This window comes from Phaenicophaeus curvirostris, chromosome 18, assembly GCF_032191515.1.
Source record: "Phaenicophaeus curvirostris isolate KB17595 chromosome 18, BPBGC_Pcur_1.0, whole genome shotgun sequence".
Taxonomy (NCBI): Eukaryota; Metazoa; Chordata; class Aves; order Cuculiformes; family Cuculidae; genus Phaenicophaeus; species Phaenicophaeus curvirostris.
In genome coordinates, this window is record NC_091409.1 from 15,293,555 (window position 1) to 15,318,574 (window position 25,020).

Below are 25,020 nucleotides of genomic sequence, written 5' to 3' on the forward strand. Positions count from 1 at the left end.
AAATCCTGGGCTCAGATTTGGGCCCCTCACTACAAGGACATCGAGTTGCTGGAGCACATTTGGAGAAGGGGAACAGAGCTGAAAGGAGGTTGGAGCGAGGTGCATGTTGGTCTCTTCCCCCAAGTAACACAGGATAGGATGAGAGGAAATGGCCTCAAGTTGTGCCAGGGGAGGGTTAGACTGGATATTAGGAAACATTTCTTTAATGACAGAGTGGTGAAGCACTGGAACCAGCTGTCCAGGGCAGTGATGGAGTCCCCATCCCTGGAGGGGTTAAAAGAACACAGAGCTGTGGCACTTTGGGACACGGTTTAGTAGGCACGGAGGGGGCTGATGGTTGGACTGGATGATCCTTGAGATCTTTTCCAACCTTAATGACTCTATGATACTATGATATTCTCCCCAGAAAAGGCAGTGAGACACCAACTGAGATCTCAGAGCTCAGAGGATGCATGTACAGCACTTCTGTCATGAAGAATTTATTTTTCCCTTTTGGAAGGAGGAATGAAATTCCTTATACCAAGAGGCAGAGATGTTGAAACAAGTGTCATCACCTACCAGACAGCAGCTTTATGGGCTGTGAGAAAAGTACAGAAGTGCAGATCTTTCAGGAAGGGCAGTTATTTAAGGCTCTGATCCTGAAGAGCATTCACTAGCAGAGAAGCCCTTACAAACAGGCTTAGCTTTTCTTCTTATCACTGAACTTCAGTATAGGCTTACAGGCTATCTTTAACCAAGCACAGGACATTTTAGCAAGAACTATCTAATTGGGTTGTTTCCAGCAAGTCTTAGCACGCAGCTCTCCTACTCCATAGGTGCCAGCACAGATAATTTCATATGAATACTTATATTCAAGGGTTTTAAAATTTGGGCCAGTGAATCATCATCCTCATATGAGAACAGGAGTGGAAAATAACAGAATATAGCTGTAGTGGGAAGAGGATCTTTATGATCAGACATTATAAACTTCAGTTATCTCCAAGAAGGCACAAATGACATGAATGAATGGATTTATTTTATCATGTAAATTTTTGGTAGCAAAACCCATCCGTTAGTCCTATGTATGCAGCATTGCTGTCCATGGGAGAGGCTCAGAGATGCAATTGTATTTTAGCAGTAACTAGCTGTAATACTTTTCCTACTTACCCGTTTCTGAGAAAGCACTGGTGTTTCAGAGCTTGTTCTCTAAATAGAACAGCTGGAAGGTGAAGGCCATGAGTATGAGACATATCTCAACTCTTCCAGGAGAGCATCTATATCAGCAGGCTCATGTCAGGGTACCGCACATCTTGTGCTGATTCCTTCTGGGCGAGACTAAAGAAAGGCCTTTTGCATTCTCTGCACAGAACTGATGAACAGTATGGTTAAATTCATAGAATCACAGCATGTCCTGCGTCGGAAGGGACCTACAAGGCTCATTAAGTCCAACTCCTGTCCCTGCACAGGACCACCCCAACATTCACACCATGTGTCTGAGGGCGTTGTCCAAATACTTCTGGAATATTTTCAGGCCTAGCACCATGACTGCTTCCCTGGGAGCTGTTCCAGTGCTTCATCACCCCCTAATGTTAGGTGAACATTTTCCTAATACCCAACCTAAACCTCCCCTTGCACATCTTGCTACAATTCCCTTGGATCTTGTCTTTGGTCGCCAGAGGGGAGAGCTCAGCCAATAAGTCAAACCATCCCCTAGTAATATGTCACGAAAAAACACAGCAAGCCTGAAAATTAGTGACTTATCTGCACAGGTCTTCCCAAAGTGGATAGAAAACATTCCATGACCCCATGTACCCTTCCAAGCACTGTCCACTGTGATGGAAGAGGCCACGCACTGCCAGTTATACTACAAGGACCAAGATTTTACACGAGAAAAATCACAGAATCATGGAATCACTGAGGTTGGATCACCCAGTCCAACCATTGGTCCAACACCCCTGTGCCTACTAAACTATGTCCCCAGGTGCCACAGCCACACAGTTTTTGAACCCCTCCAGGGATGGAGACTCCATCACTGCCCTGGGAAGCTGGTTCCAGTGCTTCACAACTCTTTCAGTAAAGAATTTTTTCCTAATATCCAGTCTAAACCTCCCCTTAAGTCCTCCACTTAAGGCCGTTTCCTCTCATCCTATCACTTTTTACTTGGGCGAATATGAGATTTCCTCCACTTCTTCAGCTCAAACTCAGCAGCTGTTCTGTTGCAGATCGTGTTCCACAGGCCGAGGCAATGTGACACTCTGGCAGTTGCGTTTCTGGCTCCAGTGCTCAATGCCCAAGTCTTCAGTGAACAGGAGCTGCTTGCACACGTGGAAAAATCCAGAGTGCAAATCATAAAATGGTTTGGGTTGCCAGTGACCTAAAGCCCATCCAGTTCCACCCCTGTCATGGACAGGGACACCTCCCACTGAGTCCAGCTTCTTAAAGCCCCGTCCAGCCTGGCCTGGAACACCTCCAGGGATGGGGCAACCCCCACTGCTCTAATCAACCTGGACCAGGGCCTCCCCACCCTCACAGGAAAACATTTCTTCCTAAGATCTCATCTCAGTCTCCACTCTTGCAGCTCAAAATTGTTCCTCCTCAGTACTCCCTGATGAAGAGCTCCACCCCAGCTTTCCTGGAGCCCCTTTCAGTACTGGAAGCTGCTGTAAGGTCTCTTGCCTTCTCTTCTCCAGGCTGAACAACCCCAACTCTCTCAGTTTGTTCTCATACAGTAGGTGCTCCAGCTCTGGGATCATCCTCGTGGCCTCCTCTGGACCCATTCCAACAGCTCCATGTCCTTCTTAAGTTGGGGATTCCAGAATGAATGAAACAACAGTGAATGGGAGCTGCTTGCACACAGCTGGGAAGAATCCAGCAGAGGGAATGGCTTCAGGCTGTATCAGGGCAAGTTTAGACTGGACATCAGGAAAAATTTCTTCACAGAAAGTGTTGTCAAGCACTGGCAGAAGCTGTCCAGGAGCTGGTTGAGTCCTCATCCCTTGACGCATTTAAAAGACAGGTGAATGATGTTCTTGGGGTCATGATTCATAGAATCATAGAATAGTTTGGGTTGGAAAGGATCTCAAAGATCATCTAATTCCAAACCCCCTGCTATGGACAGGGACATCCCACTGGATCAGGCTGCCCAAGGCCCCATCAAACCTGGCCTTGAACACCTCCAGGGATGGGGCAGCCACAACTTCTCTGGGAAACCTGTTCCAGGGCCTCCCCACTCTCATGGTGAAGAAATTCTTCCTTAGGTCTAGCCTAAATGTGCCCCTCTCCAGGTTATAACCTCATCCTATCACTCCAAGCCTTTGTGAACAATCCCTCCCCAGCTTTCTTGAAGCCCCTTTCAGGTACTGGAAGGTCACTATAAGGTCTCCTCGGAGCCTTCTCCTTGTCAGGCTGAACAACCCCAACTCTCTCAGCCTGTCCTCGCATGGAAGGTGCTCCAGCCCTCCGATCCTCTTTAATGCCTCCTCTGGACCCCTTCCAACAGCTCCATGTCCTTCTTATGTTGAGGACTCCAGAACTGGACACAGGACTCCAGGTGAGGTCTTACAAGAGAGGAATAGAGGGGCAGAATCACCTCCCTCGCCCTGCCGGCCACGCTGATTGCAGCCCAGGATGCGTTTGGCCTTCTGGGCTGTGAGCGCACACCGCAGGCTCATGTCGAGCTTCTCATCATCCAGCACCCCAAGTCCTTCCCTGCAGGGCAGCTCTCAATCACATCATCCCCCATCCTGTACTGAAACCGCGGATTGCCCCGACGCAGGTGTAGGACCCTGCCCTGGGCCCTGTTGAACCTCATGAGGCTCTCCCAGCCCTGCTTCCCCAGCCTGCCCAGGTCCCTCTGGATGACACCCCGGTGTGATTTAGCGGCGGACAGGTACGTTTGGAGCCGACCATGTCTCAGACCTTTTCCCCCCCGGGGACCGTACGATCCTCCCATTCCCAGACTCCTCCCGCCCCACGCGCGGCCCCGCCCGCCCCCCCCCCGGGGCTCCACGTGCACGCGCGGCGCCCCCGACACGCAGCGCGCGCCGCCGCGGCCCCCGCGCATGCGCGCAGCCCCCCTCCCGGCCGCATTCTCCCCCCCGGCGCCGCGAGGGAGCGTGATGACGTCAGCGGGCTCGCCCCGCCCCCCAGTATAAAAGCGGCGGCGGGCCCCGGGCGCCATTGTGCTGCGGAGCGGGCCGCGGCGGAGCAGCCTCCGGCCTGGCAACACCGCTCCCCTCTCTCTCCTTTTCTTTCTCTCTCCCTCTCTCTTTCTCTCTCTCTCCCTTTTCCTCTTCCTCCCCCTTCCCCTCCGGAGATGCCGCGCGTCTACATCGGGCGCCTGAGCTACCACGTCCGGGAGAAGGACATCCAGCGTTTCTTCAGCGGCTATGGCCGCCTGCTCGAGGTCGACCTCAAAAACGGGTGAGCGAGCGCGGCGCCGCGCCTGCTTAATCCTTCTCCTCTCGCTCCTTCCTCCGCCCCGTTCCCCCATGTTGGCGGCCGCTGCCGCGTGGCGGGCGCCTCAAGATGGCGGCGGCGCTGTGGGCGGGGGGGGGTGCGCTGGGGCCGATGGGCGCGCGCGGCCTGGGGACTGTATGCGGGGTGGGGGGACGGGGAGGGTTACGGGGGTGGGGTGTGGGGCGCAGTGATGGGGAGGGGAGCGGAGAGGGGGGCGATATGGGGGGAAACGGGGATGGGGGGGTAGTGGCCGGCGGGGGAACGGAGGGGGGGTGCAGTGGCGGGGGGGGCTAAGTGGCTGGGGGGGGAACGGGGAGGGGGGCCCAGTGGCTGCGGGAGGGCGGAGAGGGGGGCGCAGTGGTGGTGGGGGTAAACGAGTAGGGAGGGGGGCACAGTGCCCGGGAGGGAATGGAGAGGGAGCCCGCAGTGGCGGGGAGGGGTAAACGGGGAGGGGGGCGCAGTTGCTGGGGGTGGGGGAACGGAGGAGAGGGTGCATTGATGGTGGGGGGCTACGTGGAGGGGAGAGGGGCGTGGTGGGGGTAGATGGGGGGGTGTGCAGTGATGCGATGGGGGGAAACGGGGAGAGAGGGGGGAGTTTGAGGATGCAGGGGGATGTGCAATGGCTGGGGGCCGCTCTGGGGAGGGAGGGGGCGGTTGGGGATGGAAGGGGGCGTGCAGTGCCTAGGGGGGTGCTGGGGCTGGGGGGGCCGCAGTGGTGCGCTTTGTCTCACGCGGGCTGCTCACGGTGCCCACCACCTCCCTCCCTCCCTCCCTTGTTCCCGCAGTTACGGCTTCGTGGAGTTCGAGGACTCCCGAGATGCCGATGATGCCGTTTATGAGCTGAACGGCAAGGACCTGTGCGGGGAGCGTGTGATCGTGGAGCACGCCCGCGGCCCCCGCCGCGACCGCGATGGCTACAGCTACAGCAGCCGCAGTGAGTCCGGGCCCGGCATCCCGCACTGCTTCGGGGCCGGGGGGCGCGGGGGGGGTGGCAGGGCAGGGCAGCAGGGCCGGGCAGCAGGGCCTCGGGCGGGTGCTGGGAAGGGGCGGGGAGGTGGGATAACCGGGGTATTGGGGTACCCGGGGCGCCTGGCGCAGGGCTGGGAGCGGTGGGCGTGTTCCCGAGCAATAGCCCTGCATTCAAGCATCCCCCAAAAGCTGCCGTGGCAAAGCCATTCTGCCTGCCAGAGAGCAGCCTTCTAGAAAGGGCTTGTCGTTAATTAGAAACAAAATGCTTTGCTAGTTTAAGGGCTCCAGTGTGTTTGGGAGCGCTTTACTGCAACAGTGATGTTGCATCACTAGAGTTAATAAATAAATAGTGCTGCATAATTGGGGTGGAAGCGCTCTGCTGTGCAGGAGGGGTGGGGGGAGGTTTTCAAGCAGGCATCTGGTGCTAATGGGGGATATTATAAATATTTTTGTGCTCAGCTGACTCTTATAGCTTCTATAGCTGAGCTACGTACAGCTTAACTAGCCTTGTGCTGTAATTAAAGCACTCGGGCTCATCTTGCAGTAATCTCTGGAAGCGTGGCGTTGGGGGGGTGGGTTTCTGTCTTTTTGTTAAAGAGAATCAAATGTATGTTGTTTAAAATTGTTGCATGTTCAATTCAAACTTTTTAACAAGTCCTTGATGTTTCAATTTAAAAGTGACCAGTGGGGCTGAGGCTGTGTCCACTGAGGCTAAGATGACTGCCTTTCCTGATTGGCCATGGCTTTTCCATACATTGTGTGACCCTTGCCCTATGACCCTTTGGCTGACCTTACCGGAAGCCATGACGACAGCAGCCTTTTGCCATTAGACGCAGGGTGATGGTGAGGATTCCAAGGGTTAGACAAAACTGGTTAAACTGAACTAGGTGACTGTTACCTTGCGTGTTTTGTGGCCAAACCACCACCAAAAACCTCATACTGTGATGTAAGTACTTAGTGTAACTAGTAAACGTTTTTGTAAAATGTAGAAATGCATGTAATCAGTTAAGTTTTATATTTTACAATGTTCTGTAAAATAAAACTTAGCAAGGTGAATCTAATAAGGAGCAGTCACTCTCTAACAGATCTTAGGAGCGCAGACTTGTAGGATTTTAGTCTGTTTGATTTGCCATTAATATAGATCATGGCAAAAATTGCAAAGTTTATTGGAGGCTTAGAGAAATAAAGTCCTACTCCAGTAAATATAACTGTTTAACTAACTTTTTCAGAACATTTACTTTCCTTCATGCTAGGAGACAGTCTAACTTTATTTCTTTGTACAATAAAGGTGGGGGTGGTGGCGGATATAGCAGTCGGAGACAATCTGGAAGAGATAAATATGGACCACCTGTTCGTACAGAGTACAGACTGATTGTTGAAAACCTTTCCAGTCGCTGTAGTTGGCAGGATTTGAAAGTACGTATGGGGCTTATTCTGATTTGGGAAGATGTAATTGAGAAGTGTTTGTGCATGAATGTTTACACACGATTAATGCTCCTCACGCATGCTCAGACTTGCCTTAAGCTAATGTACTTACTGAACGTAAGCGTGTGGGATGGCTGGGTAACTCTCTCTCTGCTCCCTGAAGGATTTCATGAGGCAGGCTGGGGAGGTCACCTATGCAGATGCTCACAAAGAACGTACAAATGAAGGAGTGATTGAGTTCCGATCATACTCGGACATGAAGCGTGCCCTGGATAAGCTGGATGGCACTGAGATCAATGGAAGGAAGATCAGGCTGGTTGAGGACAAGCCGCGGTCAAGCCATAGGCGCTCATACTCCGGCAGCAGGTCAAGGTAATGGCGGGGACGTGGTGCGTCAATCTCTGCATCCAGGCAACTTAAGAACGGATGAGGGTAGCTCTGCCTGCAGTCATTGCTGTCAATCAGTATTTCAGGAAGAGGAGGATGCTTGAGAATGTAGAAGGAGTTATTTTATGTGAGCGAGGCTAGAGTGTTTCACATGTGAAGTGTCAGATATGATTCATTGGCAGCCTATCGAGTGTAGGTGTATTAATAGTACATCTTGATGTGCTTTCTGGGAGGTTCAGTAGCTTCTCTGTTGGATGCCACAGCTGAGCATAACAAAGAATAAGGAACGAGTGACGTTTCCAATGCTTCCAGGTCACGATCTCGAAGGCGGTCTAGAAGCAGGAGTCGCAGGAGCCGGAGCAGCCGCAGCAGGTCCCGTAGTGTCTCCAAAAGCCGGTCACGGTAAGGGCTAACGTTGTATTCTGTCTGCACAGGAATCACTACTCATTTACCGACAGATCTTTACAACTGTTGTACGTGCACTCTTTCATGCAGAATAAACTCTGTCTCTTTTTGAAAGATCCAAATCCAGGTCACGAAGCAAAGACCGTTCACGTTCCAGATCTAAAAGCAGGAAGTCGAGATCAAAGAGCAAATCAAAACCCAAGTCTGACAGGGGCTCACGCTCTCACAGCAGATCCAAGGAGAAGTCTGAGAAGTCTCGGTCCAGATCCAGGTCCAGGTCTCGCTCTCCCAAAGAAAATGGTAAAGGAGATGCTAAGTCTAAGTCCAGGTCACGGAGCAGGTCTCGTTCCAATTCTCCGCAGCAGCAGCCATCTGCCAAGGCTCGCTCAGAGTCACCACCCAAAAGAGCTGCGTCAAGGTCCCGCTCCAGGTCTCATTCAAAATCCCGCTCACGATCAAGATCTAGTTCGAGAGATTAAGACTAGAACTCTCCTCTTGCGTTGCACACTATTGCGGAACACTTTCCTACTTGTCAGGCCATTAGTGTTATGTTAGTACTTCAGAAGTTGGTTTTTTCTCTTGCAGGAATGAATGGCCTAAGAACTAAGTAATGAGGCATAAAGGTTTAATTTGTATCCCAAATTTGGAAATCTGAGACCAGATGGTGGCACAAAGCAGGAAAAGTCCCTCTTTTGTAGGAATTCAGCTAAAAGTTTGATTTTATAGCATTTCTGCAGGAGTAACTTAACTACTCTTAAGTGCAAAGTGGGTTTTATATTAAAAATAAACTGAGTATAAACAGGCTTAAATCTGGGCTTTTTTTTGAAAGTATCATTTTTTTCGGTTTTTTTTTTCATGGTTTTAGAACTATGGGTTATCATTAGCTTAATAGGTGACAGCTTGCTGCCAAAGGCAGGATTGCCTTGCTGTGCAGCTCAGATCATTCTCTGGTTTATCTTAATTTGTGGACACAGGCTGCAATCTGTATAAACCAGTATCAATACTAGGGAGATATTTAGACCAGCAATAAACTCGAGTTGGAGCATTGTGTTGTATCTTCACTTGCCAAAAGAACATTCCCCCCTCTTGTAATGACTGTATCGAGGTGATAAAGGTACTCTGGAACCTGTCTTGCACAGTATTTCTGAACAACCCTATATTTCAGACTTAAAGGAGTGAAGGGTTTGACCCTTTTTTGCTTGAATGGCCAGTGCTGCTCGGCTGTCGGGCACTGCCGGTGTCCCCTGGGTGTGGTCCGAGTCGCTAGTACAGTGTATGATTTGTCAGCCTCTCAGTTCCTATTGGAAATGAAAACTAGGTAAAAACTGTCTTCCCTCCCTGTGGGCTCATTTATGTTAACATTTTGCTTCAGACTAGGAGAACTATAACCCTGTTGTGTGTGAGTCTGAACTTTATTGGAAGTGTAATCTCTCTGAGCTAGAGTTCTAGTCTTAACAAAGGCTTCGCTGAACCACAGTTGCCAATTCACTTAAATTGTGGAATAGGAGTCATCCCAAAACCTCCCCTTTATAGCTAAATTGATTTTTGTAACATGCAATAGCGAACATTAGAACTGCCTTGTACTCTTTATACAACGTGTAGTTTGACTTGTATAAAATTAAACTGGTGACTCAGACTCTTGTGTTCATTGCAGCGTAATGGGATTCTTTTTCTGCTTCTCATGCCAAGGAAATCAGTTTATCTTGCTTCTTCTGCTGCAGTTACTTTTTTGTTGCAGTAAGGTACTTGGGAGCTCTTGAATCATAGAATCATAGATTCTCTTGAGAAACACTTGGTTTTGTGCAGGAGGCCAGGCAACCAACCAAGCACTGGCAGCCTTACCCTGTCCCATCTGCAGGTGGGACTGGACAGGAAAGCAGCATCTCTTACCTGTCTGTCCTGGTGGATTGGATCGGGTACAAGGAGCACATCCTGTGCCTGGTCACATTCAGCCTGATGCCAATGGTTCTCTCCTGGAATTGCGTTACCATCTAAAGAGTTCTTTTTAAAATTAATATTCAGGTTCTTGCTGTTTCCTGCCTTTATCTGGAAAGCCTGAGCTTTTCCCTCTTCCATGTGAGAAGTTGTGCTAGCACCAGGGATCCTGGGGTTGGCGGGGTTGTCTTTGCCTGGTAAGGCCTCATCTCTAATGGTGCCTGAAGGGAAGAGATTATGCAGTTTGTGTTGCCGTAAAATTAGGTTACTGTTGCTTGTGTATAGTATTCCTTTCCATGCTGTTTCTATCCCAAGCATAGAAAAGCAGCTGTATTTGAGCTGTCAAGCCAAGCTTCCCATGATTGTTTGTATAATTTTGGGATCTTGCAGATATAACTGGGATGACTAAACCCATGCTGCTGCAGAGCACATTCAGTACCAGGGTCTGCTTTGCACCTGCCTCCCTTTTGTTAATTTGTGATAATGATTTTAAAAATAATGGAAGCTGCTTTAGTTAAGGTGTTAGCGTAATGACTAGAGAAATGGCTGTTGTGCTGATCCCCGCAGGCAGCACCTTCTCTGCATTGGCTTCTGTCCTGCAGAAGCTGGACAGTGCAAGGGTGGTTCGGTGCAGGTTCTCTTGCAGGAATACTGACCTCTCGACATGTGAGCATCCTGTTCCCCTGGTTTATTGATGCCTGGGGCAGAGTAGGTTTGACCACGGAGGGCTGCTCCTCTTTGCAGAGCCTCCAGGGCTCTTCAGCAAAACAGTATCGCTCTGCAAAAACTGGTGTTGGGCTCAGTAGGTTCAAAGGTATAAATGCATCTTTCCATTGTCTGTGTGTCTTCACAGTAATAAAACAAGGTGTTAACAACTACTGGGTTTGTACATTCTTGTAGATGGTAGCAGCTTGTTTCTTAAACCATTTCTAGTGCCAGTGTGAGAATGTCTCAGCCGTACAGTAGCTGTTAGCGTGCCCCAGTCTTGGTTAACGATGGCTTTTACCAACTGCATTCTCAGCTTTCTGAAATGATGTTATGACAGTTGTTGGTTGAGGTCATCTCTATTCACACATTACTGACATGGAGGGCCAAGGCTGGGTTTAACCAACTTGCCTGCACCTCCTTTACATGTGGAAGATTTCTTTCCCTGTTCTGGGATCCACACACGATGTCTCCTGTGCAGAAGAGAAATGGCCCTTTGCTGTGCAAGTCCTTTGCAGTGTGCTGCAGTGGCAAAGGAGGCCAGCAGGGTGCTGGGTTGCATCAAGAAGGGCATTGCCAGCACAGATAGAAGTCATTATCGCACTCTGCTCAGCACTTGTAACGCTGCACCTGGAGTTTGTCCTGTTTTAATCCTTGCTGTACAAAAAAGATTTGACCAGGCTGGGAAGGGCCCAGAGAAGGGGCACTAAGGTGATGGGAACTAAGGATGGGGAAACCTTCCATACAAAGTAAGGCTGAGAACTGGGCTTCTTCAGCCTTGAGGGGAGAAAGCTTGTACCAGTACATAAAGGGTGTCTGCTGAGAGGATGGAGACTCCCATTTTGGGAGGAGTCGTGGAAAAAGCTAGAGGTATAAGTTGCTCTTGGGTAGATGCCAGGTGGATTCTGGAAGAAAATGTTTCCCTATCGGAACAGTTCAACACTGGCATAATCTTCTTCAGGGAAGGGGTGGATTCCTCTACACAGGACACTTTCAAGGCTCAGCTGGACAGGGTGCTGGGCCATCTCTTCTGAACCACACATTGCCCAAAAGGCTGATCCCTAGTTCCCTTCCCACCTGGGACTGTGATTTTGTGAAATGAAAGTGAAACTTCTTGGTGTGACTTGCATCCTTCTGGGTTTGTTTTTTTTGGAAAGCTAGTGGAATTTCAGTAGTGCCAGATAGTGGAGCCAGCGCAGAGAAGTGCAATGCTTGCAGTAACTCCTTAAAGAACACAAACACCACAATCCCTGTAGCACTGTTTATATAGGGGTGGAAAACTGTCTGCTCTGTAGTTGTTACCACAAAACTGATTTGGGTAAATGCCTGAAACCTGGAAGGGTGGAGATCCATAGGAGACTCCTGCTGCAGCGTGTGCTTTGCATCGGCACAACAGTTGATGGCAAAACCACCTGGCATTGCTCATCTCTCAGTTTTAAACCTGTGGAACCGTCTTTCCCAGGCTGTGCTTTAGGAGAAGGCGTCCTAACTTCTGCATTTGGTATAATCAATATAAATCAGTTTTTAAAAAGACAAGAGGGGAAACTTGCTCTCTCACCACATGTGGAGTGCAGGGCTGACTGATGTCAGTGTCCCAGAGCAAGTTGTGAAGGAGGAATCAACGCTCCATCACTAAAAAAACTGTGAACCTTGGAAGCTGGGGCTGTATTTGCAGTCTGTTCACTGCCTCTTCCTGGATTTAAATAAACATCCCTCCTGTATTTTGATGCTCAGCAAAAGTCTAAATTCTGTCCTTAAACTAGCGATTTGTGTGATGCAAAATACCTGTGTTCAAGTTGGATGGTGAAATGCCCTCTTCCTGTTGGTGTCTCACTGAAACACTGGCAGATGGCAGGAGAGTTGCTGCTCGTGTGGGTGGTCAGAGTGGGCTTCCTGAAGCCACCTGTAGCCTCGGAAGTGAATCAGAATCCTCACACCATTTCCCTCCGGCAGCTCTGGCTGTCAGGCATGAATAGGGGCATTTGGTATTAAACCAGAGCCACTCTTCCTCGGAGTTTCTGGGTGACCCATTGCTTGCGTGTTTGGAACGGAATCTCCTTGACTGCCCAGAGAGCAGGATGCTTCTTTCCAGCTCAAAAGGAGGTTTCTTCCATGCTTTGTCTTCCAGCTCAGTGCTTTGCTGGGGCAGAGAACAAATCCCTAATGCACAGGATCTGGTGAGGAAGCAAACTGCCAGATGGGATCGTTCCTGCTCTAGGAGGGTGACCGACTGCAGTCCTGACATGCGATGAGGCAATGCTTTAAGGTTTTTAAGCAAGGCTTGCCTCAGCCTTTGCATCCACAACACTCGGTTTCTGAAGCTGGGAACGCTACTGTCCAAGTCCACGTGAGCAGATCTGCTTCAGTGGGTTCCCTGTGCCACCATGAAAAATACTGCAGCGTGCTGGAACAGGCAGATGGACACGCCTGCTTCAGGCCAGCAGTTCAGAAATAGTTGCTTAAAATTGAAGGGTTAATAAGAGCCTTTAAAAGGTGCTGCCACAAAACACACCCTTCAAAATGGCCTTTTCCATCACATCCCAGAATCACGGACTGTTTTGGGTTAGAGGAGACCTCAAAGCCCATCCAGTTTCACTCCCTGCCATGGGCAGGGACACCTCCTGCTGGATCCGGTTCCTCCAAGCCCCATCCAGCCTGGACTTGAACCCCTCCAGGGATGGGGCAGCCACCACTGCTCTGGGCAACCTGGGCCAGGGCCTCCCCACCCTCACAGCAAAACATTTCTCCCTAAGATCTCATCTCAATCTCCCCTCTTTCAGCGGAAACCCATTCCTCCTTGTCCTATCCCTGCACTCCCTGATCACGAGCCCCTCCCCAGCTTCTGGAAGTTCAATGTCCTCCTTCCATCAGGGCTCCCAGAGCTGCTCTCAGGCATTAAGATACTTTAGAAGAGAGGTCAAGGACGTGGATGTTGAGGCTCAGGAGAGAGACACGGTCCAGTGTTCCATCAGCCAGTGCCAGCTTCGGGCCCTTGGTACTGTGGAAACAGGAGGTTCCATGCCCACCATGGGATAAGACCAGGGATTCTGTGTCTATAAGCCCCACCATGGGATGGGATGGGGGGCTTTATGCCCACCGCTTCTGCTGTGGGATGGGATGGGATGGGACGGGATGGGACGGGACAGGGGGCTCTGTGCTCACCATCCCCACTGTGGGACTGGACAGGATGGGGCAGAATGGGATGGGGTCTTGGTACCTGGTGCCCCTACCATGGGATGGGATGGGGGCTTGGTACCTGCTGTCCCCATAGTGTAATAGGATGGGATGGGATATGGGTCTCTGTGCCCGCTGACCCTGGGATGGGACAGGGGGCTCTGTGCCACCACCCCTACTGTGGAACAGGACAGGACAGAGGGATCTGTGCCCAGCAGTCCTGCTGTGGGATGGGATGGGACGGGACGGGACAGGATGGGAGTCTCCCTGCCCACCACCCCTGCCATGGGATGGGACAGAATGGGATGAGGAGGCTCCATGCCTGCTGCCCCTGCCTTGGGATGGGACAGGACAGGGAATGGGACAGGATGGACTAAAACGGGATGGGATGGGGTGGGATAGGGTGGGACTGGATGTGACAGGAGGGAATGGAACTGGATGGGATGGGACAGGATGGGATAAAACAGGATGGGATGGGATGGATGGGGTGCGACTGGACGGGATGGGATGGGATGGGATGGGACGGGAAGGGAAGGGATGGGACAGGAGAGGATGAGATTGGATGGGATAGGGTGGGACAGGTTGTGACAGGAGGGAATGGAACTGGGTAGGATGGGACAGGATGGGATCATAGAATCATAGAATAATCATAGAATCATAGAATCACCAGGTTGGAAGAGACCCACCGGATCATCAAGTCCAACCATTCCTATCAAACACTAAACCATGTCCCTCAGCACCTCGTCCACCCGTCCCTTAAACCCCTCCAGGGATGGTGACTCAACCACCTCCCTGGGCAGCCTCTGACAGTGCCCAATGACCCTTTCCGTGAAAATGTTTTTCCTAATGTCCAGCCTGAACCTCCCCTGGTGGAGCTTGAGGCCATTCCCTCTTGTCCTGTCCCCTGTCACTTGGGAGAAGAGCCCAGCTCCCTCCTCTCCACAACCTCCTTTCAGGCAGTTATAGAGAGCAATGAGGTCTCCCCTCAGCCTCCTCTTCTCCAGGATAAACACCCCCAGCTCTCTCAGCCGTTCCTCATAAGGCCTGTTCTCCAGCCCCCTCACCAGCTTCGTTGCTCTTCTCTGGACTCGCTCCAGAGCCTCAACATCCTTCTTGTGGTGAGGGGCCCAGAACTGAACACAGGATTCGAGGAGCGGTCTCACCAGTGCCGAGTCCAGAGGGAGAATAACCTCCCTGGACCTGCTGGTCACGCTGTTTCTGATCCAAGCCAAGATGCCATTGGCCTTCTTGGCCACCTGGGCCACTGCTGGCTCATGTTCAGTCGCTGTCAACCAACACCCCCAGGTCCTTCTCCTCCAGGCAGTTTCCAGCCAGACTTCTCCTAGTCTGTAGCTGCTCAGGGTTGTTGTGCCCCAAGTGCAGGACCCGGCATTTGGCCTTGTCAAACCTCATCCCATTGGTCTCAGCCCATGGATCCAGCCTGTTCAGATCCCTTTGGAGCCTCCTGACCCTCCAGCAGATCCACACTTCCACACAGCTTAGTGTCGTCCACAAACTTGCTAAGGGTGCACTCGATGCCTTCATCCAGGTCATTGATAAAGACATTGAACAGGGCTGGACCCAGCACTGAGCCCTGGGGACACCACTTGTCGCTGGCCTCCAGCTGGAGTTAACTCCATTTCCCACCACTCTCTGGGCCCTCCAGCCAACCAGTTTTCCACCCAGGAGAGTGTGCGCCTGTCCAGGCCAGAGGTGACAGTTTCTCAAGCAGAACGCTGTGAGAAACTCTGTCAAAGGCTTTACTGAAGTCCAAGAAGATACATCCACAGCCTTTCCCTCATCCAGCAGCCGAGTCACTTTGTCATAGAAGGCGATCAGGTTAATTTGGCAAGACCTGCCTTTTGTGAACCTGTGTTGACTGGGCCTGATCACCCGGTTCTCTTGCATGAGCTTCATGATAGCACTCAAGATCACCTGCTCCAGGACTTTCCCTGGCACTGAGGTCAGACTGACAGGCCTGGAGTTTCCTGGGTCCTCCCTGCGACCCTTCTTGTAGACGGGCACAACATCAGCCTCCAGTCCAGTGGGACTTCCCCAGTCTTGCAGGACTGTTGGAAGATGATGGAAAGGGGTCTGGCCAGCACATCCGCCAGCTCCTTTAATATGCTTGGGTGAATCCCATCCAGGCCCCGGATAAAACAGGATGGGACGGGATGGGATGGGATGAGATGAGATGGGATGGGATGGGATGGGATGGGATGGGATGGGATGGGGTGGGGTGGGATGGGATGGGACGGGATGGATGGGATGGGACGGGATGGGATGGGATGGGGTGGGATGGGATGGGATGGGATGGGATGGGGTGGGATGGGGTGGGATGGGATGGGATGGGGTGGGATGGGATGGGGTGGGATGGGATGGGATGGGATGGGGTGGGATGGGATGGGACGGGACGGGATGGATGGGATGGGACGGGATGGGACGGGATGGGATGGGCTGGGATGGGCTGGGCTGGATGGGATGGGATGGGACGGGATGGGACGGGACGGGACGGGATGGGATGGGATGGGCCGGGCCGGGCCGGGCCGGGCGGGTTGCCATGGCGACGGGGTCCCGGGCGGCTCCCGGGATGCCGCGGGAGGCGCGCGGCGCAGCGGCGGGCGGGAGCCGCGGTTGCCATGGAGACCGCGCGGCTCGGCGCCCGCAGCCCCGGCCCCGCCCCCCGCCGCCCCCGCCCCGCCCGGGCCGGGCCCGCGGGCAGCGCGGCGGCAGCGCCCGGGCCGGGAGCAGGTAAGGGCGGGGCGGGGGTCGCGGCGCCGCCCCCAGCGCCGGAGCGGGAAGCGGGGCCGGGGGGGGCTCTGCCTCCGCCCCGAGCCGGGGCTGCCTCACGCGCCAGGGGCACGGAGTGGGGGGCTTGGCCTGGCGCCTGCGGGGGCTTCTTTCCCCCCTGTAGGGTCTGTAGGGGTTGCCGGAGGCTTCTTTCCCCCCTGCAGTGGTTGTAGGAGGGTTCTTTTCCCCCTGCAGGGATTGTAAGGGGTTGCGGGAGGCTTCTTTCCCCCCTTCACGGGTTGTAGGGGGTTTCTTTTCCCCCGGTAGGGGTTGCGGGAGGCTTCTTTTCCTCCTGTAGGGGCTGCTGGGGGGTTCTTTCCCCCCTTGTAGGGGATGTAGGGGTTGCAGGAGGGTCATTTCCCTCCTGTAGGGGCTGCTGGGGGGTTCTTTCCCCCCTGTAGGGGATGTAGGGGGGTTCTTTCCCCGATGTAGGGGTTGCAGGAGGATCATTTCCCTCCTGTAGGGGTTGCTGGGGGTTCTTTTCCCCTGCAGGGGATGTAGGGGTTGCAGGAGGCTTCTTTCCCCCTGTAGGGGTTGCAGGGTTTGGTTTTTTCCCCCTGTAGGGGGTGTAGGGGTTGCGGGAGGGTTCTTTTCCCTCTGTAGGAGTTGCAGGGGGGTTCTTTTCCCCTTGCAGGAGCTTCTTTCCCCTTGCAGGGTCTGTAGGGGTTGCAGGGGCTGTATGGGCTTCTCCTCCACCGTAGGGGCTGCAGGGGCTTCAGTCCCTGGGCGAGGGTCCGTATCGTGGCTGCAGGGGTTTCTTCCCCAGCCAAGCCCTACACCAGGGCTGCAGGGGCATAGCCTGCTGCCCAGGGGCTGCATGGTCGCAGCTGGATGTCCTGCATCACCCCAGTAGAGACAGGGAATGGGACAGTTCTTCCCTGGCTTTCCCAAGGGATGTATGGAGGCTGAAAGCCCCTCCAGGATGGGGGCTTGCCCATGTTCCTTCTGGTGGTTCTCAAACACCACATGAGCACGTGCGGGCCTGGAGCCGACACGGCTGCAGCCCTGGAGCGGGTCCTGCGGCGCGGGGATGTGGGCCCAGCCTGGCAGAATCACAGAATCACTAGGTTGGAAAAGACCCACTGGATCATCGAGTCCAACCATTCCTGGTCCAGAAGGCAGGACACGGAGCAAGGTGCCCGGGCTGTGCAGAGGATGCTCCACATGGTCCAGGACAGGTCCTGGCTTTACATCTTTACTAATTATAAAAGAGCATAAGAGACGGGACATCTTGAAATATTTCAGGATCGCATGTGGATTCTCTGGATGTTTCCACCCACTTTTAAGTGTAACTTGTGGAAGAAGGTCGTGTGTAATGCCCTGGATGCTGCCGCAGGGCTGGCACTGTAGGTTGCTTACAACAGCAGAGGGGAAGGTGGCATGTGGGTGTCCCCATTGTGCCTCGCTTGGCAGTAGCAGGGGATCTGTGTCCAGCTGGAGCTACCCTGGCTTCAGGCTGCCTTCTGGCCTTGGTGTGGAGCATGCATGGTGTCCCCTTGAGCCCTTTGGGGTGGCACGTGAGGTCGCTGGGGATGGCTGCTTCTGCCTACTGGTGGGTCTGAGCAGATCCACAGCCCAAGAGCTGGTCCTGGTGGCGGAGACACTGCTGGGGACAGCAGGTGACACTCAGCCCAGGCATCTCCTGAACCCAAAGCTGAGGGCGGCTTGCTGCTGCCTTGCCCTTCTCCCTCCAATCTCCCACTTCCCAGAATCTATTCACTCTTTGGGGATGTGCAACACGGACTGCATGGGAGGACTTTCCATTCTGTTCCGAGGCGTGGGTACATCCCACAGTCTGTTGCAAATCTCACCCCATGCTGCAGGAGAACCTGGGAAGACTCCGTGGTTCCTGGTTTATTCCAGAGAAGTCATTGCCTCCTGGGCTTAAAGCAACAGTGGGATCTGGAAGGAAAAAGGCATGTGCATTCGCCTTTCTCCACTGGGCCACCTGCCTGTGCAAAGAGTGGTAGTGAGTGTGCTCCCGGGTGCATATGGAGCAAATACTTCAGTGCTGTTAGTCTCTTAAACGCCTGCCCTGGGCAATGCCAGAAGGCAGGAGAAGATCCAAGGGAGCAGTTCCCGGCCCACCGTGTCTCTGCAGGGCTCTGGTGCACCGCTGGCAGTTTCAGTATGATCCCAGCTGGTGCTTTTTCTTAAGGGCTCGATTTTGCCACTGGAGGTAATTAATAATCCATAGCTCAGCTGTGGTTGAGGATGGGCAAGTTCTCTGTTATAGCTGAGGGAATTCCTGAAGAAGTAATTCATAGAATCACTAGGTTGGAAAAGACCTTTGAGATCATCAAGCCCAACCATACAAATTAATTATATCTGCAGATTGGTTAAGGTTGAAAATGATTGTCCAATTGATGGTTGTCCAGCTCCCTGCTCCATCAGGGCCACTCAAAGCCATCCAGGATCATGTCCAGGCAGCTTTTGAGTGTCTCCGTGGATGGAGATTCTATAACCACCCTGCCCAGGTGCTTGGTCACTCTGACAGTGGAAAAGTGTTTTCTAACGTATGGAAGGACCCTCCTGTCTCTTAATTTGTTCCCACGGCCTCTGTCCCTGGGCAGAGCCTGAGTTTGTCCTCTCCGCACCCTCCGTCCAGGTATTGACCCACACCGATGGGATCCCCTGAGCCTGCTCTCTCCACCCTAAGCAGTCCCAGCTTTGAGCCTCTCCTCCTGGCAGAGGCGCTCCAGGCACTCGAGCAGATGGATTCGCCCCTAGCTGGATTCTCCAGTCTCTCCCAGTCTCTCCTGGCCTGGAAAGCCCAGAGCTGAGTCCAGGGCTCCAGGAGTGCGAGCAGAGGGGAAGGATCCCCTCCTTCTGCCTGCTGGGACCCTCCTCCTGATGCAGGACGGTGTTGGCCAAGAGCATGTTGCTGACTCGTGGTCCTCATGGAGCTCACCAGGAGCCCCAGGGCCTTTCCCACCAAGCCTTAGCATTCCTGCTGGGCAGCCCCCAGCATGTACCAGTGGAGACTTCAAGAATATTTAAAAATCTGAGAAGGCATAAAGTCAGTAAACAGGTTAATATTGTTTGAAATAGTTGTTAAGCCAAATTTGTGTTTAAGCCTCTTGCCAAACAGTGGATTGGTAGAGAAGAGGGGGCTGAGGGGAGACCTCATCACTGTCTACAGCTATCTGAACAAGGTTGTGCAGAAGTGGGTGTTGGTCTCTTCTCCCAAGTGACAGGCGATAGGATGAGAGGAAACGGCCTCAAGTTACACCAGGGCAGGTTCAGATTGGACATCAGGAAAAATGTCATCACCAAAAGGGTTCACAGGCAGAGGCTGCCCAGGGGGTGGTTGAGTTCCCATCCCTGGAGAGGTTTAAAAGATGGGCAGATGAGGTGCTTACAGATGCGTTTTAGTAGTGGACAGGTTACGGCTGGTCTTGACTATCTCAAAGGTCCTTTTCAACCTAGGGATTCTAGGATTCTATGGTCATTCCCTGGCTTTGCTGTGCAGCTGTGAGACTGTGGCAGAGTTGGAAGCCCACGTGTAGAGCAGCCGTAGAAATGCTTTCTTTCCAAGCCCTTTGTCACTGGTCCAGTGCGCTGCTGTGCCCACACCCACCATTTCTTGTTTGAAGAGATAAGAATCTTGTGACCAGCAGAACCAATGCAACCCAGTTGGCATAAAATGTGTGTGTTGTGGCCAGTTCCCTCTGCCTGTGTGTGTGCTTTGATCAGTGCTCCCCAGCCACGCTCTGGCGCTGGGGAAGTTCAGCACATGCTCTGTACTGATGCTCTCCTCTGCCATGTGAGGGGCAAAGCAGAGACCCTGTTCTCTGCGCAGGCACTTGGCTTCCCAAATGTGAAGGTTTTACTGTGATAGAGACATCAAATCTTGCTGTCTAGGCTGGTGGAAATAGGCTGGTGGGGTCTGACTGTGGACAGGCGGCTGTATGCCATCTCTCCTCTACTCTGCTCTGGTGAGACCCCATCTGGAGCCCTGCATCCAGTTCTGGAGTCCTCAGCACGGGAAAGACCTGGAGCTGTTGGAGCGAGTCCAGAGGAGGCCACGGAGATGATCCAAGAGCTGGAGCACCTCTCATATGAGGACAGTCTGAGAGAGTTGGGGCTGTTCAGCCAGGATAAGAGAAGGCCCTTGGGGGACATTAGAGCAGCTTCCAGTCCTGAAAGCTGGAGAAGGGCTCTGGATCAGGGAGTGCAGGGATAGGACGAGGGGGAACGGCTTTCAGCTGAAAGAGAGGAGATTGAGATGAGATCTTTGGAAGAAATGTTTTGCTGTGACGGTGGGGAGGCCCTGGCGCAGGTTGCCCAGGAAAGTGGTCGCTTCTTTGAGCAATGAATCCAGTGGGAGGTGTCCCTGCCCATGGCAGGAGCGGGGAACTGGATGGGCTTTGAGGTCCCTTCCAACCCAAATCACTCTAGTCTAAACTTTTTCTTCTCTAATTTAAAGCCATTCCCCCTTGTTCTATCACTACAAGCCCTCGTAAAAAGTCCCTCCCCAGCTTTCTTTTAGTCCCCTTTCAAGTACTGGAAGGTTGCTATAAGGTCTCCTTAGAGCTTTTACTTCTCAAGGCTGAAGCCCAACTCTCTCAGCCTGTCCTCATAGCAGAGGTGCTCCAGCCCTCTGATCATCTTTGTGGCCTCCTCTGGACCCACCTCAACAGCTCCGAATCCTTCTTATATTGAGGACTCCAGAACTGGATGCCGGGCTCCAGGTGGGGTCTCACAAGAGCAGGATAGAGGGTCAGAATCCCCTTCCTGGCCCTGCTGGCCACGCTGCTTTTGATGCAGCCCAGGACACGGTTCAGCCTCCTGGGCAGCGAGAGTGCATTGCCAGCTCGTGCTGAGCTTCTCATCAGTCAAACTTCTTGTTCCCCACTGCCACCAGACCGGTTAGCTTGTGCCACCTGTGAAATTCTCTCTTTCAGGCAGTTAGAAGATCAAGGGTGACTGTGCAACAGGAGGACCAGAAGAGGAACTTCAGGGACCTCCATCTTCTGCAGGGTAGGATTTGCCAGCCCTCAGTCCCAGTCTGCGTCAGAGTGGTGTAGGCTTCCGTGGGAGCCAGGAGCAGCCATAGCTTGTGGCAGACCTGCTGTGACCGTGCCATCTTATGGTGGTGTCAGGTAAGAAAAAACCTTCAGCGCTGGCAGGCTCCGAGCTGAGATCTCGCAACTGGGGCTTTGCTGGGTCATGTTTGTACCAGCTGTTACCTTCTTGCTGTTTTCTGTGGGGCTCAATCAGTCTTTAGTAAGTCTTACAGGGGTTTCTTCTGGGAAGTGGTGGAAAGGGAGGGACCATTCTCCACAGTCTCTTTCTCACTCCTTTGTCATGTTTGTACTTGTACCCAACTCAATTTCTTCTTTGATGTCTTCCAGTGTCTCACTCTGTGTCCAGGCAAGGCGATGGACAGCAGAGCAGAGATGGAGGTTGTGAGGACCACGAAGGGGAATGCCACTGGGGAGGTCAGTGTCCACGTGGTCACCACCGAGAGCACTGTGCAGAGCACCCACCTGCCAACAACTGCCTTCATCATACCAGGTATGCAGGACCATCCTCTCTAACCAGTGCCTCCTCAGCCTTCTCCCCCCACACTCATACCTCACACTCCTCAACTGTCTGTGCAACCCTTGGGAGGCAAAGCCCTCCTGCTGGTTGCCATCTTTGAGGTTCTCTGTGGCTACCCCACATCACTTACATGATTTGTGGCCAATTAAAACCTCTAGAGTTTTAAACCAAAGCTCTGATGTCTGGGGCCCTGTGCCAGTGCAGCAGAGTGTGCTGAGTGCCTTCTCTGAAGGACATGGGGGCTTCTGGGTTGCTGCATTATCATAGAATCGTATCTCAGGTTGGAAGGGGCCCATAAGGATCATTGAGTCCAACTCCCTGCTCCTCACAGGACCACCTGACACTAAACCATGTGACTAAGAGCGTTGTCCAGACACTCTGTGAACTCTGACAGGCTCGGAGCTATGACCGCTTCCCTGGGAGTCTGTTTCAGCAACCAGCCACCTGCTCCATGAAAAAGCTTTTCCTAACGCCCAAGGTGCAGCTCCGTTCCATCCCCCGTGTGCCATCGCTGGTCACAGGGAGAGGAGATTGGCACCTCCCCTTGAGGAAGCTGCAGGCTGCCATGCGGACACCCCTCAGAATTCTCCGAGCTGAACAAGCCAAGCCACCTCGGCTGCTCCTCAGAAGTCCTGCCCCTGAGGCCCTTCCCCATCAGGGTCACCTGCCCTGGGCACGTTCTGGTGGTTCGATGTCCTCCTTCTATCGGGGCACCCAGAGCTTCCCCAGTGCTCACACTGGGGCTGCACCAGCACAGGGTGGGACAATCCCCTCCCTCGAGTGGCTCACAGTATCGGGCTTGATGCACCCCGGGCACGGCCGGCCCTTTGTGCTGCCAGGGTGCCCTGCTGGCTCCTGCTCAACTCACCATCACCCCAGACCCCTTCTTGAGGGGCTGCTCTCCAGCCTCTTGTCCCCCAGTTTGTATGGAAAACCAGGATGACCCCATTCCAGGTGGAGAATCTGGCACTTGCTCTTGTTAAATTTCATTCTCATGGTGACTGCCCAGCTCTCCAGTCTATCCAGATCTCTATGTAAGGCCTCGCTACCCTTGAGGGAGTCCACAGCTCCTGCTAGTTTAATGTCACCAGCAAACTTACTTAATTTGCCTTCAACGCCTGCATCCAGATAATTTATAAAAACATTGAAGAGCATTGGCCCCAAAATTGAGCCATAGGGTACCCTACTGTGCCTGGCCACCTGCCTGATGTGACCCCACTTTCTGTAAGTCTTTGAGGTCAACTCATCTGCCAGTTGCTCACCCAGGGTGTTATAGGCTGGTCTGGCTGTATGCCGGAGATTTTGTCCCACAGGATTCTGTGAGAGGCAGCAGCGACGGCTTTGATTAAATCCCCAAGCCCCACGTCTGCTGCCTCGACCACCAACTCAATGGGTGGCGTTTGCATAAAACAACATTTAGTTGAGCAGGACTCTCCCCTCATGAGCCTGTTTAGGCTGTGACAGTGACTGCATTGTCTCTCAAGTGTTTTTTAGTAACTCCCAGAATAACCTTCTCCATTGTTTTACCACAGAATCACAGAATAGTTTTGGTTGGAAAGGACATTTAAGATCATTGAGTCCAGCCATTCATCCAGCCCTGCTAAGTCCACCACCAGACCATATCCCCAAGTATGACATCTACTCATCATTCAAACACCTCCAGGGATGGTGACTCAACCATCTCCCTGGTTTGCCTCTTCCAATGCTTGACAACCCTTTCCATGAAGGGATTCCTCCTAATGTCCAACCTAAATCTCCCCTGGAGCACCTTGAGGCCATTTCCCTGTGTCCTGTCACTGGCTACCAGGGAGAAGAGACCAACCCCCACCTCCCTACAACCTCCTTTCTGGGAGCTGCAGAGAGTGATGAGGTCTCCCCTCAGTCTTCATTCTTCAGGCTAAACAGCCCCACAGCCCTTAGCCGCTCCTCGCAAGGCTTGTGCTTTAAACCCTTCCCCAGGCATTTAAGTGAGACAGACAGGCCACTAACTACCAGGGTCATCCTTCTTGCCCTTCTTGAAAGTCAGGAGCGCAATTTTTATCCTGCCTGATGTGTGAGCAAAGCATGGATGGGTGTTAGGTTCCCACTGCAGAGAGGCCCTGGGCTGCACAGTCCGTTCCTTTGAAATGAAATCACACTGGAAGAGGTGGCATCAGGGCATCCTGATCATGGAAACTGTAGTAGGATCCCTTGAATGTGGATAGCACAAACGGGTCTTGTTGGGTCATGCCTGCTTGTGGGTGCTTTAGCCCACTTCGAGGAGCTCTCAGCTGTGTCCTCTCTGTAGTTTCGTGGTGCCGTTGAGCCTTGTTTGCATCAGTTAAGTGCTCTTTGTATGACTCTCGTTGTTTATTTCCTTTCTTCCCTTCTCAAGCAAATGCCGCTACCATCAGCCTTCCCACGAGCACCTTAGAAATTCAGCGATTCTCCTCCCGGGAGCCGCAGAGAAACGCAGGGGCTGAGAGGCCGGAGAGGGGCACAGCAAACGAGCCCATCACAGCCACTGTCATCCCCCAGATCAGCGGGGTGCAGACCTGCAGCACAGTCCGTGTGCTGGAGTGGAAAGATGGGGTGGCTACTTTGCCTGGGAGTAACCTGCGGGTAAGTGTAGACCTGGGCCGCCGTGTTTGCCCCCGACCACCACCCCCCATAGCTCCTTGCCCTTCTAAGTGCAGTCCTCTAGCCTGTCCCAGGAAGGACCACCAGGATGTGACATGGCCCCTGCCAGTATTCACAGTCCAGCTGGAGGATCCCTTGGCTGTTTGGGCTCTGTGAGGTTCCTGTGTCCCATCCCTATGCCTCTTCTGTCTAAGCTTAGCAGAGAGAGCCCACATGTAGCGCCAGGGGGGCTGCAGCAGCTCTGCCCTGCACAGGGAGGCAGAGGGATGCTACCTGCTGGGCAGAGCATCTTTCCAGGCTGTGCCATGCAGCTGACTCTCACCAAACTCCTGTGTTCACCCTGGAAATAGTGGCCATGTGCTCATCAGACAGCGCCTGCCTTTAGGTGCATCCCTCGCTACACAGAATCACAGAATGATTGAAGTTGAAAAAGATCTCTAAGCCTGTCCAGTCCAACCCTCAGCCCAACTCCACCGTGCCTGCTAATCCATGTCCCCAAGTGCCACAGCTGCATGGTTTTTGAACCTCTCCAGGGATGGAGACTCCACCAATGCCCTGGGCCACCACATCTTCTTGCCACCCCCCTGCCCCTCATGCTACTGGCTGTGCTGGTCTTACCCAGGTGAG

General features: G+C 53.0%; 2 protein-coding genes across 5 annotated transcripts in view; both read left to right on the forward strand.

The window, feature by feature from the left end:
* The first annotated feature begins 4,144 nt into the window (after nucleotides 1–4,144).
* Nucleotides 4,145–9,259, forward strand: SRSF6 (serine and arginine rich splicing factor 6). Its single transcript, XM_069871773.1, has 6 exons — nucleotides 4,145–4,401; nucleotides 5,223–5,371; nucleotides 6,695–6,822; nucleotides 6,995–7,203; nucleotides 7,531–7,620; nucleotides 7,739–9,259. Exons 1-6 carry the CDS (start codon nucleotides 4,295–4,297, stop codon nucleotides 8,100–8,102), a joined length of 1,047 nt encoding a protein of 348 aa, XP_069727874.1. The 5' UTR covers nucleotides 4,145–4,294; the 3' UTR covers nucleotides 8,103–9,259.
* Nucleotides 9,260–9,352: 93 nt separating this feature from the next.
* The window catches only part of L3MBTL1 (L3MBTL histone methyl-lysine binding protein 1), a 39,465-nt gene continuing 23,797 nt past the window's right edge, over nucleotides 9,353–25,020 (forward strand). For all 4 annotated transcript variants that reach the window (XM_069871741.1, XM_069871742.1, XM_069871743.1 and 1 more), the window contains exons 1-4: nucleotides 9,353–9,755; nucleotides 21,135–21,332; nucleotides 21,585–21,747; nucleotides 24,149–24,375. In XM_069871741.1, the coding sequence (XP_069727842.1) occupies nucleotides 21,612–21,747; nucleotides 24,149–24,375 (363 nt within the window). In that variant the 5' untranslated portion in view covers nucleotides 9,353–9,755; nucleotides 21,135–21,332; nucleotides 21,585–21,611. The remainder of the gene's footprint in view (nucleotides 9,756–21,134; nucleotides 21,333–21,584; nucleotides 21,748–24,148; nucleotides 24,376–25,020) is intronic.